This window comes from Choristoneura fumiferana, chromosome 13, assembly GCF_025370935.1.
Source record: "Choristoneura fumiferana chromosome 13, NRCan_CFum_1, whole genome shotgun sequence".
In the NCBI taxonomy this organism is placed as follows: Eukaryota; Metazoa; Arthropoda; class Insecta; order Lepidoptera; family Tortricidae; genus Choristoneura; species Choristoneura fumiferana.
Genome location: NC_133484.1, coordinates 2,768,525 through 2,783,776, shown reverse-complemented (window position 1 = coordinate 2,783,776; position 15,252 = coordinate 2,768,525). Strand labels below are relative to the sequence as shown.

At 37.7% G+C, this 15,252-nt stretch overlaps 1 protein-coding gene across 2 annotated transcripts; it reads left to right on the top strand.

Annotated features, from left to right (window-relative positions):
• The first annotated feature begins 3,916 nt into the window (after positions 1–3,916).
• LOC141434328 (carboxypeptidase B-like) lies at positions 3,917–14,480 on the top strand. 2 transcript variants are annotated; one of them, XM_074096735.1, is made up of 8 exons: positions 3,917–4,042; positions 4,570–4,730; positions 6,114–6,239; positions 6,937–7,033; positions 8,639–8,785; positions 9,209–9,495; positions 12,586–12,810; positions 14,280–14,480. In XM_074096735.1, the coding sequence occupies exons 1-7, from the start codon at positions 3,917–3,919 to the stop codon at positions 12,590–12,592; spliced, it is 951 nt and encodes a 316-aa protein (XP_073952836.1). In that variant the 3' UTR covers positions 12,593–12,810; positions 14,280–14,480. The 2 variants fall into 2 exon arrangements, with proteins under 2 accessions (XP_073952836.1, XP_073952837.1); XM_074096736.1 differs by having other exon boundaries at positions 3,965–4,042; positions 4,570–4,734; positions 14,280–14,478.
• The last annotated feature ends 772 nt before the right edge of the window (positions 14,481–15,252 follow it).

Below are 15,252 nucleotides of genomic sequence, written 5' to 3'. Positions count from 1 at the left end.
GATAGCTTCGTAGCAATCTTATGAATAGGGCATATTAGGCAAAAGCTCGGCGCAGGGGCGACACTAGCGCAAACCCATGATAACGTCAGTGTTTCTTTATATTGCTCTGTCCATTGACGAGTCATACCAAAGAGTATTAGTACCTATAGAAATCATGATATATTATTAGTAACAAAATAGCATGACTACAAAATAACATTTTACATCGATAGTTACGATAGAGCCATATTTGAGCCATATTTCTAAATACGATAATATTTAAGGTACAACTATTCTCTCACCAGTAGCATTGTTAAAATGAAATTAACACGTTGATGGGAGCAGGAAGCAGACTTTAAACCAAAATAAAATCTCCACGGAGTAACGGTTCCTACCGTAGGCTACAGTAGGTAACTGTTATGATACAGCGAACTGACGTCACTAGTACTTGCAGGGTATTCACGTCCAACTCGCTTCAACGTATAAGTCGAGTTTATGTCGAGTAACATTGGTACCCCGGACTCCGGTAACCCGCTAACCATCGCGGGCCCCAAACGGCCCCTCCCTGTGTCGCCGTCTTACACGCGTTTATCTTTTTAATTGAGGCCACCCTTGTTAGTTGCTTGTACGATTTATAGTACAAAGTCCATAACTTGGGCATTAGGAAATTGGCAAATCGATTTTATTTCAGGATGTCCCCGTTCGCTTGAAAGATCCAAAATGAAACCTATTATTATAATTGCGAATGTTTGCTAGTGTGCATGTGTTTGAGACTCTTTGACGCAAAAAAGGCTAGACGAAATTTGGTGAACTTTTGTACTGAAGTAAATAGCTGGATCGTCTATGTAGCAAAATGTCCAGCGACGCAAAATTACATATGTATGAGCGGCTATAATTTACGATTTGGACGATTTTAACATTGGACATTTTACATGTTTAGACTAGTTGCTATCGGGCCATGCCTCTTTATAGACGTTATACGAATTGGATGTTTGACATCTTCACACAATGGACAATTTACATAATTGGACAGTTCATTATCATCGGTCATCGTTCATCCACCATTACGTCTCATATTTCGTTTTCTAGAATTTTTCACCGTACAACGGCAAAAACTACTAGACACTGGCAAAATTGTCCTCCAATGGACAGAGCCATATTTTTTTAAAGTAACAAAATAATTGGACATATTGTGCTTTTTAAAACATCCTGAAATCATTATCATTTTGATTTATTGCAAGCTTTTCTTTAGCTTGCCCTGTTTGTTTATTTATTTATTTGTTTGTTTGGGTCAAATCTTGGAAGCTAAATTTGACCTACTTCCTCCAGTCGGATTGATTTGAAATTCAGCATACATATATAATCTGACAGTGACATCCTGATAGTCCGGCCAGGATCGTCTCTGCAGGTTGGAACTCCTGAACAGTTAATGGCAGCGACTTGAAATTTTGTACGGAAATGTAATTTGGATGACAATTCAAGTAGGTACAGTCAACAAAAAGTAGAGCTAGCAAAAAGTTTGTATTAAAACTGAAATTTTAAACTTTTTTGTTAAACTTATAGACAATTCGATTCTGAGCCGCACGTTACAGAAATGGGTTTTGGACGCCCGTTCTCCGTATTCATAGTACGAGTTATAACTCAATGCAACATTGTTTTAAAACTTTTAGGCCCAAATGCCTTACAATCGTTGGAGAGTCACTTCTAGTACTTACCTAGTCTTTAGACGTGTAGGAAAACGGGACAACTTACTCAGGTAAAAATGTGCAAAAAAATATAACACCGCCTCTTATTGACAACGCCTGGAATCTGGAACTATCATGTCAAAATAAACTTGCAAAAAAATAAATGAAAGATTATATTAAGATTGTATCGCTAAAATGCACTAGGCTTTAATTACCAATGTAAATATGCAGTTTTCGTCGCTCTTATTAGTTTGTGATACGGTGCATAATAATTTGGTGTAGCTCCGAAGGTTAGGCAAGGGTCAGGGTGGCAAACCCCTGCTTTGTTTTTCATTAGACGCTTATGGCTTGTCGCGTCGCATAGTCGAGAGCCTAACTGCCAACTTAATGGCATTCTTGGCGATAAACACAAACCGTCGTTTAAAAAGAAATACTTTCTGAGCTGGATTTATGCGAAAATATACGTTTTTAAAAGCAATAAGCGGTTTTTAATTTGGTTTTAGCTTCATCGGACCCTGGGTTTCTGCATTCCAAAACCCTTACCTATTTTTTTTCAAAGAATAGTCAAATGGCCGCAGCTTAAAAAAAAGTAGGTACAGTCACCAGCACCAATATCTGACGCAACAAAGGGTGCATAAATATCAGATACTTATTTTAGAGCCAGTAGGACGTGTGAGATATTTTTGTACGCTCCGCTGTGACAGATATGATGCAGGTGACTGTACTAGATGTTGCTCGCAGTTTCATCTGCGTCTCATGGAACCTTGATATGTTTCCGGAATAAAATGTAGCCTATATTACCTACTCAATTTTGAAAGAATTTTTAACATCAATTCTGAAGTTTTGAGTTTATCCATTTTGTCCATTACATTTACTTTGTTTGTTGCACAAATCTGTTATTTTTAGGCTACGCTTTTTGGTTTCGACAATGTATGCGTTCAATTTAAGTGGCTATACTATATTTAGGTCAAACAATAAATACTCTGTGTAAATGTGGTGTAATATAATAGCTCTGTAACATTACTGTGTCAAAATCCATCAAAGTCATTCAAATTTCAACCTGCTTTACGTCATAGCATGAACATGCAAGAATAAATAATATAAAATCAGTAACTTGCAATGAACAGTAGCAAAATTATAAAGTGTAAATATAAAATAAACAATATGACAATTTAGGCATTACTGCAACGCAATTGCTAAAATACTGGTGAAATAAAAAAAAATGAAAAAACTTTTTAACAAGACAAAAAAGTGATTTGTTTACATAATAATTTATATAAAAATAAATAATATGCAGGAAGACTATTTCTGCCACCATGAAGCGGAAGAAAATGTGCATCAGCCTTTACCGAGCCTTTCCAAAGCATTTTATGTATTTACAGACCAAAATCCAGAACCAGGTTACGAAAAATACACGCACAACCCACACACTTGCCATTACTTGGTTGATCATGGTCATAATCATAATCATAATCATGAACATCATCATGATCACATTGAGGAGTCACAAAAATCCGTTGCCCATGTTATGGATGATAATCTATCTCGCGTCAGTAAATTGGGTAGCTGTGGACGATACAGCGGGGTTAAATCCCGCTACATGGATCATTTTAAGAAAATTACGACCTGAAAGGTAAGAAAATAATAGTTTTACGAAAGATTTATTTAAGTGCTACAAAACTGCGACGCGATGCGATCGAAATCGATAGATCGACCGAATTTGGTGGACATCCTTTGCGGTACTTACCGATCCGCGGTCTGCTTTCGAGGACTTTCGGCCACAAATACCATCTGTTCTCCATACTAGGTATATAGCCTGCCCATTGCAACTTCAACGAGCTGATTCGCTTGGCTATGTCGGTGACCCTCGTTCTTCTTCTCTTCCTAATTTAATAGCTACGCTCTTGTCGGTGGAGTAATCGCCACTCCACACGGTCTTCGGCCAGCTGTTTGACTTCCTGATACGACACGACACCCACCCGTTCCTTCACCTGGTTAAAATAGGTCAATCTTGGTCTTCCTCTACCTGCAGGCAGGTCAAGAAAAAAATTGTCGTTCGCATCAAGTGTCCTATCATATTTCCTCTTCGGCAATTTATGGCCTCCACTCCAGTAACATTATTTTTTCTTCGCCCATGGTAAGAACTTCTTCGTTGGTTTTCCATTCTGTCCAGCAAATTTTCTTTTAATTCTTATACGTTATCTTGTCATTATGATAATTGTTATTACAGAAAAAAGTATGGAGTTAAAGAAATGGATTGGAAGGCGTACCACCGCCTTGACGTCATACATAACTTTCTAGACGGCCTAGAGGCAGACTACCCTTCTCTCTGCACGGCCGGAGTCATTGGCAGTTCTCTTGAAGGCCGTGATCTGAAGGTACTTTTTAACCCCCACAAAAAGAGGGGGTGTTATAAGTTTAACACCTATGCCTGTCTGTCTGTTGCATCGCAGCTCTCAAAATGAATGGACCGATTTCGAGACGGTCTTTTACGTGAAAGCGAGTTTCCTAGCGGCAGTTCTTAGCTATCTTTGATAGCAAATAAGTTCAGCCGTTTCGAGATATTGAACTGTGAAATAACAGGTTACGTTCGTCTCATGCAATATTTTTACTAAATAAACATGAACGAACAACGGTCGCTTTTTAGGGTTCCATATTAGAAAGGTGACAAACGGAGCCCTATTAAAGTCGGATCGCTGTCCGTCTGTCTGTCCGTTACATAGACTGTAATAGATAGACAGCTAAAATTAAGGGTGGTACAGAAACGTATTATTTTATTGTTTAAAATGGCATATTATTTTAAGAAAAACGTTACCAAAAAATCATTACAAAAAAAAAGAGAATATAATGAGTGGCATCGCTTAACTACGCCATCTACTTCACAATCTTCTAACCGTTGGTTCAGGTGTTAAAGATATCCAACAGTGCTGCTAGCAACGCCAGCGTTTGGATGGACGCCGGCATCCATGCGCGGGAGTGGATCGCCCCTGCAGTGGCCACCTACATCGCGAACCACTTCGCTAGGAACTTCAAGGACTTGCCCACCAGTATCACCAACAAGGATTGGCAAGTACAACAATGTTTTACATTGCTTTCATAGTCTTTATAAGAGTGACGCTAATGTCTATCGGTCTGTCTGTGGCATTGTAGCTCTGAAATGGATGGACCGATTTTGATGCGGGTTTTTTTCATTAAAGCGAGTTTTCTTGCAGTGGTTCTTAGCTATGTATCATGAAAATCTTTTGAGCCATTTTTGAACTTTGAAAGATCAACGTCGGGGGTTACTCAACGCTTCTTAGTTGGTTATTTTATTTTAATAATAACCTTTGAGATAATAACCCATCCATCCATCCTGCCTATTTACGTCCCACTGCTGCACAGGCCTCCTCTCAGAATAGGGCTTGGGCCGTAGTTGCCATGCGGGCCCAGTTTGGGAACTTCACCATACTAGTGAATTATCACAGGCGCGTGCAGGTTTCCTCACGATGTTTACCTTCACTGTAAAGCTCGTGGTAAATTTCAATTCAGTTTCGCACATGAATTTCACTCACGAGGTGCGAGCTGGGTTTGATTTGAACCCATCATGGCCATCATGACCTCTGCTTGAGAGGCGATAGGTCAAACCACTAACGGCTTCTAAGATAATCAACTGTATTTATTTATAATGCTTAACCACTTTCTGTTAACTTCCTGTTATTTTATATGCTACTAATGTTTACCCGCGGCTTTGCACGCGTAAAACATTAAATACAGCAGTTTGCTTGAAATTTCAGGATTTTACAAAATTCCCATGAGAAAAGTAGCACGTGTATTATTCCGATTACTTATTCCACAATTCATCGAAATCCGTCCAGCCGAATGGCGTAGGTGTAGCGTGAAGAAGTAACAAATAAAAATTTCCGAAAATTGCATCATGGTTTTCATTGACATTGCAACCTCCTGAAGCCCACCAACCCCACCAAATTGTTTCGAGAATAAAGTCAAACTGCCGTGGAGTGAAACAATAGAAAAAAAAAATATTTTTTACTTTGCTACATAGTCATAGATACGTAATTCCCCTGAACTTATTGTGTACCTACTACATTCTATTACGCATTGGGCCGCACGAGGTTAAAAACAGCCATACCAAATTTCATATAAATATAAGCCATTTATTTGGATTTTTGTGACCACCTGACCTGACCTGACGACATAGCCAACACAACTCGATGCATTGCTAGCCCAGCCAACATACCTACCATTAGCTAAACCAGCTAACTTAAAAATAGCTACTTACTCAAGCACTGCGTCTTAAAGGTACCAATTCAAAATATCTAATCTAATCGGACCTAACAGAAGGAAAGAAAGAAAGAAAACATTATTTATTGGTGACAACATGAGAAGAAGGCGTTACTTACCACCTGCTTAGGTTGTCTAGTCTATACCTTTATGTTTTAAGTTTGACTTCAGGTATTTCCTTCCCGTGATGAACCCGGACGGCTACGAATTCTCCCACACCGACAACCGCATGTGGCGGAAAAATAGGGCTTGGCATGGCGGCAAGTGCATCGGCGTAGACCTTAATAGGAATTTTAGGTATGCATTTTTTAGAAGTGCCTAAATTTAGAACCTGCATTGCTTATATACCATATAATAAATACCGGGAAGATAAGATATGTATAACACATAAACAAACAAAAAGTACTAATTGCAGAAAACAATGTAGGTTTATTGGGAAATATATTTTTCCGTTGTAGGTAAGTACAGTGGCGGAATGAAAAGGTTGACCCGTTTTCAAATAAATTCGTTTACACATTGCAAGCACATGCTACCTTTTTGAATGAGATCACGGAATGTGTCATACTCGGTCGATAAAGCAGTTATACTGAGCAAGCAAAAACAGACCTTAAGGTGGTCAACCTTTTCATTCCGCGACTGTACCAGATATCCGAAATTAATGGGGTCGGCACCTAAGTCAAATTTATTTATTTATTATTTATATAATAAATAAAATAAACCGGATGTGCGGTTTTGGGGATGTTCTTATTTTGATTTAACATTCAGAACTGTGAACTCCAAAAATCACCCAAAACTTTTCATTTCGCAAACTCTAAAACTGTAAATATTTCAGGATTTATTTCGGGGCCATAGTGTAGAACCCTTTAGGTTAGGTTAGGTTAGTTTTAGAAATATTTTGAAATATTTACAGTTTCAGAAATATTAAGCAGTTGCGAAATGAATCAGTTTGCCAAACGTTAGTTGCGAAACATTAGTGAACCATATTTCTTCTCAGTTACGGTTGGGGTTTGAAAGGATCATCAGATGAGCCATCGAATGCTTTCTACCGGGGTCCTGAGCCTTTCTCTGAGCCAGAATCAAGCGCAGTCAGGGTACGTAAACTCTATTTAATAGCGTGAGGGTTTGTGGTTAAACCTAATAACTCGATCTAATAATTCATAAAAAAATAAAAACTTTTACATAGAATCCTTTATTCAACCATTTATTTTGTCTTATCGGGTTTGACTACGCAACCCTCGCAAGCACACGTACCTACCTACAAAAAAATATTCCAACATGTAAACGTGTCGTCACGAAGGTTTGCTGCCAATCTTGAACTAACACCCGCGAACATGAACAACGACCACTGTGTCAAAAGTACAGCGACATTTAAACATATTAAAAACATCCTACTAGAATTCAACGTTGAGCGTGTTCAACACATTTGTCGCTACCTTACTAACTTAAACCTACCTATTGTTGCTAAAAATCTGTAGTAAAACAGCACAAAAGCAAGACTAAATTTAGTTAGAATTTACATCAAACGGCTATCAAATTTAACTAGTATTAAAGTCAGAAATAAGACAGACGGAAAATACCTAGACATTTACATGAAATTGTTCAACAAACTCGTATGAAGTGGTTCTTAGTATTCTTGGAAATAAACGCTTTATTCTATTCTATATTAACGTTGAGCTCTAGGTAGAGAAAAAGTGATATTAATAAATGATATTCTCTTATGTGTCTAATGCTAAGTTAATTGTGTTAAAGATACAACGGAATATAATGTACAATGGCATAATTCAGCAATGATACAGGAATCGTGTCGCCGCCATCGAGCCAGGAGATTATATGGCAAACAGGATTTAATCGTAAATCAATTCCGCTGCACCGGTTTTATATCAGCTGCATTAAATAATTAAATGTTCAATCTGATGACGTATTTGCATTCCAGCATTATTGTTTCTACCGCTACAATATTTCAATTATATTACCAACAATATAGGTAACTATAGTTTCCGAACGATTCCAACATTGCCAAATGAATATGATTTCTGATTTCAGCTTTTAAAAGGCATTATATTTTGTTAACCTATTCATTCATCATTAATTTTATAACATAACTTGTAAGCAAAATGAATAGAAACTTGCCCACACTTAAGAAGCAGTTCAAATCACACGTCAGGACCTGGGCCTTCAAATTTTACTCTTACATATTTGAAGGTCACATGGTTCTCTAACCACTGGGCTATCCGGTTGTCCGTCCGTTCGCACATCGAATAAGTTTTAGTTGAAAATAACATTTTTAATACAAGCTTTTTGCTGACTGCACTTTTTGTTGACTGTACCTTGCATTGTCATCCAAGTTTCCAAATTTCAAGTCGATGCCATTAACCGTTGAGGAATTCCGTTCTGCGGAGATGATCCTGGCCGGTCTACCAGGATTTCACTGCCAGATTATTGTATAGTCACCAAATTTACATGCCAAATTTCAAGTCGGAAGTCGTCAAATTTAGCTTCCAAGATTTGACCCAAACAAACAAATAACGGGGCAAGTTAAAAAAAGCTTGTCAAAACTCAAGGCCATGAGCCCGGGTTCGAACTACTTATTCTGTGACCATACCTACTTGAAAAGTTTTAAGTTAAACCACTAGGCTAACACGGTTTGGAGGCTACGAGATAGACGGGGAATTATATCAAGTGTTTTGTTTTTTCAGGATATTTTGGGTGATTCCGGTATTGAATTCAAAGTGTACATCACCTTACACAGTTATGGGCAAGTGATATTATTCCCTTACGCATTTCGGGAAGAGCTTGCTCCCGATTACGTTAATCTATTGGAAGGAGCCACTATTATGTCCAAGGTACGGATAAACGGACTGCATTCCGTCTACAATAAAACCACATCTTTTGACCAACTATGAATTTCAATAGCAACTAGCGTTCAGTTTGGGTGCAGTTTTACCGATTGTAATGGAAAATGTAGGTAATCAGCGGCAATTAGAAGTCAAATTGCAATAATTCTAGTAGATATTATCAAATCGAGATAAGAATAGGTACGATTTTTTTTTTATTCGACTGAATGGCAAACGATTGAGCACATATTATGTAGTTTTTGAATTATTACATGAAATTACATTGTCAACGGTACAGTGTGCAGGTAAATGATAATAGGTACTTATCAGTAAGTGACATAGGCCATGATTTATCCTTGAGACGTCTAAGGTTCCCACAGGACGCATACAACGTCACAAGCAACAGCTAGTCTAAAATATACTCTTCGCCAGGCAATATACGAGACCAGTGGCAACACATACAAAGTCGGTATTTCTCGAGACGTGATGTACGGCGCTTCTGGGACAAGCAACGACTGGAGTTACGGCGCAGCAAAAATACCTTTCTGTTACCTCCTGGAACTAAGAAGTAAGAAACACAGGTTCAAAGTCCCTCAAGAAGAAATAGAAGAGACGGGCAATGAGATCTTAAAAGGCGTGATGGCGTTGATGGAGTTCGTCGATACGATCCCAATCAGACAGAGCAGCAAAGAGAGTGCGCGTAGAGTCTCCTCATCAAGGTACTGATGAAGTCAAAGATATCTTAACTCTTTACTATCTTGTCACTGTATGCCTTCTGACAATTTCATAAACACGAAATGACAACGACAAGGTCATTATCAACCTCATCACCATAGTATTTATCAGCCATAGGACGTCCACGGTTGGACATAGCCTAGTTGTTTCGGTTAAAAGTGGCGTGCATGCAACGTAGACCCGCGGGTTTAACCGGGTCATCGGTATATCTCGTTAGTGGACGTCCTTGGCCACTTTCAGATCCGCGGTCTCCATACGACAATTTTTCGGCCCCAATAGCTGTCTGCCGGCGACAAGGTAGTAAAGTGTTAATATATCTTTGACCTTGACCTCTTTTTTAATAAATATTTAGTGTTAGCAGAACCTTGCTCCTACTCGTAAGTACAGTATGAGGTCATTTTAGATTGGTTACGGTTTACTAATGTTTGCGAATAACGTTTGGCAACCTGTTACATTTCGTTACTTTTCATTTCCCAACTGTTTAATTTTTCTGAAACTATAAATATTTCGGGATTTTTATAAAGCTAACCATACCTAACTTAGAGGGTTCTATTTACAATTTAAGAGATTGCGAAATTAAAAGTTGCGAAATAAAAAAGGTTGTCAAATGTTACGTTCCGAAAAGGCAGTACCTGAAGTTTCTAGGACATCTGGACGTACCTAGGTACCTACTCTATATGTAGGACTTGATTCTGTTAATTATTGCCAAAAAAAAATATTTTTCTACCTTTTCTCCTACATTTATTAATTACTAGCTGGTGCCCGCGGCTTCGCCCCCGTTGTAGTTTTTGTTTTTGTAATTTTCTAAATCATAAGAACCTTTTCCTGAAAATAGCAAACACAACAAAAAAGAATTAGCGAAATCAGTCCAGCCGTTCACGCGTGATGCCGTGACCAAGGAAAATAGGGATTCATTTTTATATATTGATAAATATAAGATGAAGATAATAATTATTATAGTTATTTAACTACCAAACTCTGTAGACTTACAAGTATACTAAGAAGTCACGACTTTGGCAACGAAGTCCAACCCTAGTTTGACATGAGGTAGAACTCCTCAGGCGAACTATGTTGGTCTGCCTGCGCGAAGTGCTCGCGTTAACTGTACCTTTCGGCTAGGTACGTGTCTGAAAAAATATTTTTATCGCGGCAAAAAATAACGATTAAGTAAGTAATTGGCTAAATTTGATACAGAACGACAGTCTAAAGATACCTGTACCTACTCCAAATTCCAACAATATACATTTTATAGTTTCTTAGTAAAATGCCTGTGTCATTTATAAGGATGGATGGACGGCCGTGACAGAACTATAAGGGTTCCATTTTTGCTGTTTTGGCTACGGATTCCTAAATAAGATTAGCGATAAAATTTTGCTAGGCAACTCAAGGCGTTATAAATATAAGAATAAGAATAAGAAGTTTATTTGATTTCTCCACCACCAAGTACAATGAAAAAAACTTAGATACAATTTAGGTGTAATTGACAGTCTTAGATGGGGGAGACTTGGGGGAGACTGGTGCCCGAACTAGGAATGCCCTGTGTGTCATGTCTAAATTGTAATCAAAAAACTGAACATTTAGGAGCAGCAGTCAGTCCCTTAAAAGTCACAATTAAAAACTATTTTCAAAACAACTTACTTATTGACAAACGTTTCGAATAAATTAATTTGACAATCATAACATGTCAACGACTATAAGGAAAATTTGCCTGTCAATACCAAACACAATGATTTCCGGGCAAAAAAACACAAAATTGCAAGTATAAATGAAAAAAATTACACCAAATTCCAGCAAGTCTTCGGTCAAGTCTTTCTTTTCTCGTTGTTGTCAATCCTTCAAAGTGGCACCCCCAAAGAAGTGTTGTGCTACTCAAGTATGGGAATTAAAGTTTACCAGTGAAGGACAAAGATGTTTCGTTAAAAATCTGGCTACGATCGGAGGTATGGACATAGGTTTTAGGTGCAAGAGTTCAAAGAGAACGCTAGTGCAAACACTTGTTCTTAAGACAACGCAAATGCATTTCCAAATGACTAAACAATGTGAACATAAGCACATCATTTTTGGGCAGGGAAAGAGGGCAGGGAAAAGCAAGTGCGTCACTTGTTGGTAAGTGATCTCCATCGCCCAAGTGACGACATTATGACGACCGCAAATGCAAGCCGAGAGATCTGAGTTAAAATGCATTAATCTCTCGGCATCTTCACCGGCTCTTTTGCTTTCTATTTACACAACAGTGCATAGGTAAGACGACTTGTTTGCTAACCCGTCAATTCCGATTGGATTGTGACTGTCTCCTTTACCAAATTTAATCAAATAAGTCTGGTGAAACGAGAAGAAAATTATAGTGTCACGTAGATTACCAAAATCTTATGATATTGATTCTGGGAACAAGACGTACTTCATGTTTAGGTGGACTGTATTATAATTTACACCACATTTTTGGAAAACTATAGTCGCTTTTTTTCTTTTAATCCAAATCATTTTAATAACAATTACGTTAAGCTTCTTAAAGCAATTAATAAGAAATTAAAACTTCGGAGCCGTGATCTAGAATTAGCTTTAATGGATTAAGACTAATCCATTATTAAATGCCCTTGAGACTGAAACTCTGAGGCTTTTGTTATTATTAGACCATTCGATACCTACAAATAAATTAGCCATTGTATTGTTCGCTTTACTTGCTACTAATTATCAAGAACTCAGTAATAATAATCTAAGCGTGTCTTTTTTTCTGTTAACCTCGACAGACGTTTAATATATGAAAAAGTAAAATACAGAGGTGGAAGTATCAGAACCTTTTAAGCTTTTATTTATTCGGATTCTGGTGATGAATGGTGTTCAAAAAACTGAGCTCTTTTACGCCGGCAATTAATAAACTAAAACAATTACATCATGCCATCTTGCTCATGCTAATAAATAGTAGTTAACAGGAGAATGAGAGGGAAGGGTAAGGTATGGAACTTCAAATTTCGAAGAGTGCTCCCCAAAGTGTATCATTACATCCAGAATTTTTGCCGCTGCAAGCTTATGCCACGATGATAGTCGGGGTACTTTAACTCTTCCTCATGTTCTAGCGATTGATATATGGAAAGAGGAGCCGTGTGGCATGGACATCCTGGTCGAGGGACCACGGGTGAAGCAGGTATCATGCATGCTGCGCGAGAGATGCATACCCTACTGCGTGGCCATTTCGGACGTGGACGCCATGAAGGAGCGGGAACGATGTCATATCCGCAAGGCGTCCAGCAGTGGGCCGTGCTGCCACAGCGCGGGCTTGCAGAGACCAAGCTGCAGATCTCGTAAGAAGGCTTTATTTTACAAGCTAAGGTTAAGGTATGTACACATTACGCCGCATCATACCATGACGTATAGAAACGTATCAGGCAAAAATATACCTATTCTTTGTATCGAAAAGTATGAGACTATGCCACTAGCACGTTTCCTAACCAACCGTCGCTATCGCGTGTCATGTATGCGCATGACATTACGGTCAAGGTATGATACGGAGTAGTGGGTAGAGACCTTTAGTGTGTTAGTATGAGCCAAATCTTGGAAGCCAAATTTGAAATAACTTATTGAATCCAAATTTACTAACTGAGCCAAATTTGATCACAATTTGAACATCCACCAGGGACCATCAGGTTGTCTGGTAGTGACAATCTGGTGGTCCAGCCAGGATCGTCTCTGTTGGAACTCCTCAAAAGTTTACGGCACAGACGCGACACTGCACGATAGTTCAACTTAAATTATTGTGTTTTCTTTCTTTAACTTGCAACGCTCGTATGTACTTTGTCTTGCCTCCTTCTGCTGGAATAAGTATTTCTGTTTCCGCTCATCTCCAACTCGCTCCATGAAATCACCCTTGATGCTAGAAAGAGGAGTGTTATAAGTTTAACGCTTTTGTCTGTCTGTGGCATCATTGCTCTTGAAGGGATGGACCGATTTCGACGCAGTTTTTAGGGTTCCGTACCTCGAAAGAAAAACGGAACACTTATAGGATCACTTTGTTGTCCGTCCGTCCGTCCCGCCAGACACCGCAAAATTTTAAATGTACTTTGTCTTTACGGTCATTTCATTCTGGTTATAAAAGGTCACGCAAGGCCCTCCAACATTGACATTCAACGCAATCTACTTATTGAAAATATCATTGATTCAATCAGTAAGTGGAACCACTAGGTATCTCTTGAACAGTCAAACGTCTACTTCACACGCGTACGACGACACATCTAAGAACCGCTATGCAATTATTGGGTAAAAGTCATAAATTAATTTCATTTATAATGAATTGCAATTATTTTAAATATAATGACAAATAATAAACTGAATAGATATACGTATTTATAATGTTCATACCTTGCTACCTTGCTATTAGTGTTTATATATGTTTAGGTATATACCTAAATGCACATGAATGGAAGGTTCCAATCAAAATTTTAATTTACCTTAGGTTTAATTAATAAACCAATTCTCACAAGCACTACAGAAAGTAATTTAGAAATGATCAATTACGAAATGATAGCTAGTTATTAATTTTTAAAATAATTAATTAGTACTTATCAAAAAAATTGATATCAATTTCAATTACACACCACAACCATTTGATAAACGTTATTAAATAATCATCAAACACCTACAAGCGATTCCTCAATTACAAATCACTTGTGTCAAATAAAAGTCCACTATCCAGGTAATTGAGGTATCATTAAAGCAGTTCTTATTGTGCTGTGAGGTTCCCTTGGTCAGTTGATCAATTATACGGAGGTTGCAGGCTGTCCGATGGATTGGAAGAACTATCACCGTTTGGACACTATATACGCGTTCCTAGACAGGCTTGCTTGTGAATATCCTTATCTGTGCACCGTTTGCTGCATCGGGAGGTCTTACGAGGGACGAGATTTGAAGGTAAACTAAATATTTAATCTTAGAAATCTAACTCGTCTTGTGTAGTTTCATATCAATAAATTTATGAAGTACGTTGGCAATGTTTTTTGAGGAATCACTATATAATAAAACGGTATAGGTAGGTACTTAACTAAAAGTAAACATACTTCAGCTACCAAAATTTGACACAGTTAAAGGTGCTGAACCGTTTATATTAACCACTGTACCAAATCCAAATCAACTATATATATAATTACTATAACGCTGTAGTTTAGTTTCAAGTTTTCAATTTCTATTTACGAAAGGAACCGACTTGAACGCACAACAGACAACAACAATTATGGCGTCGGGTTAGCCAGCCAAATGCAATTTTTGCAGTTGACTATCAAGCTTGGCATTATCGACGTTACTCTTTAGTTTAGTTGCATAACTATGGTTGTTTAGTCGTCTTAAAAGTTTCGGATTCATGGATTTTTAGTTATTTATCATGGAAAGGTTGTGTCAAGTAATTTTTAAAATGTTTTTATATCATTTTAATTTTGGATTGATACTACGAATGACTGCTTTAATAGATGGCAATATACCTACATAAAAATATGAATATAAACTTACCTAATTTTAAAAAGTTGACATAATTCAGTTAGTTATGATAACTCATTTAGTTAATTACCTAAACTTTTGTTGTGTAGAAGTTGACTTGCTTTTTTAATAGGTACTGAACGTTTTAATTTTAGATGATTTGCTCATTTTAACCGACGAAAAAAACGGTGAGGTTCTCTATTCGACATATATATAATTTTTTCAATATCACATTTTATAAGGAAACTATTATAAACCCGCAGCTTTGTTACCGTGTGAGA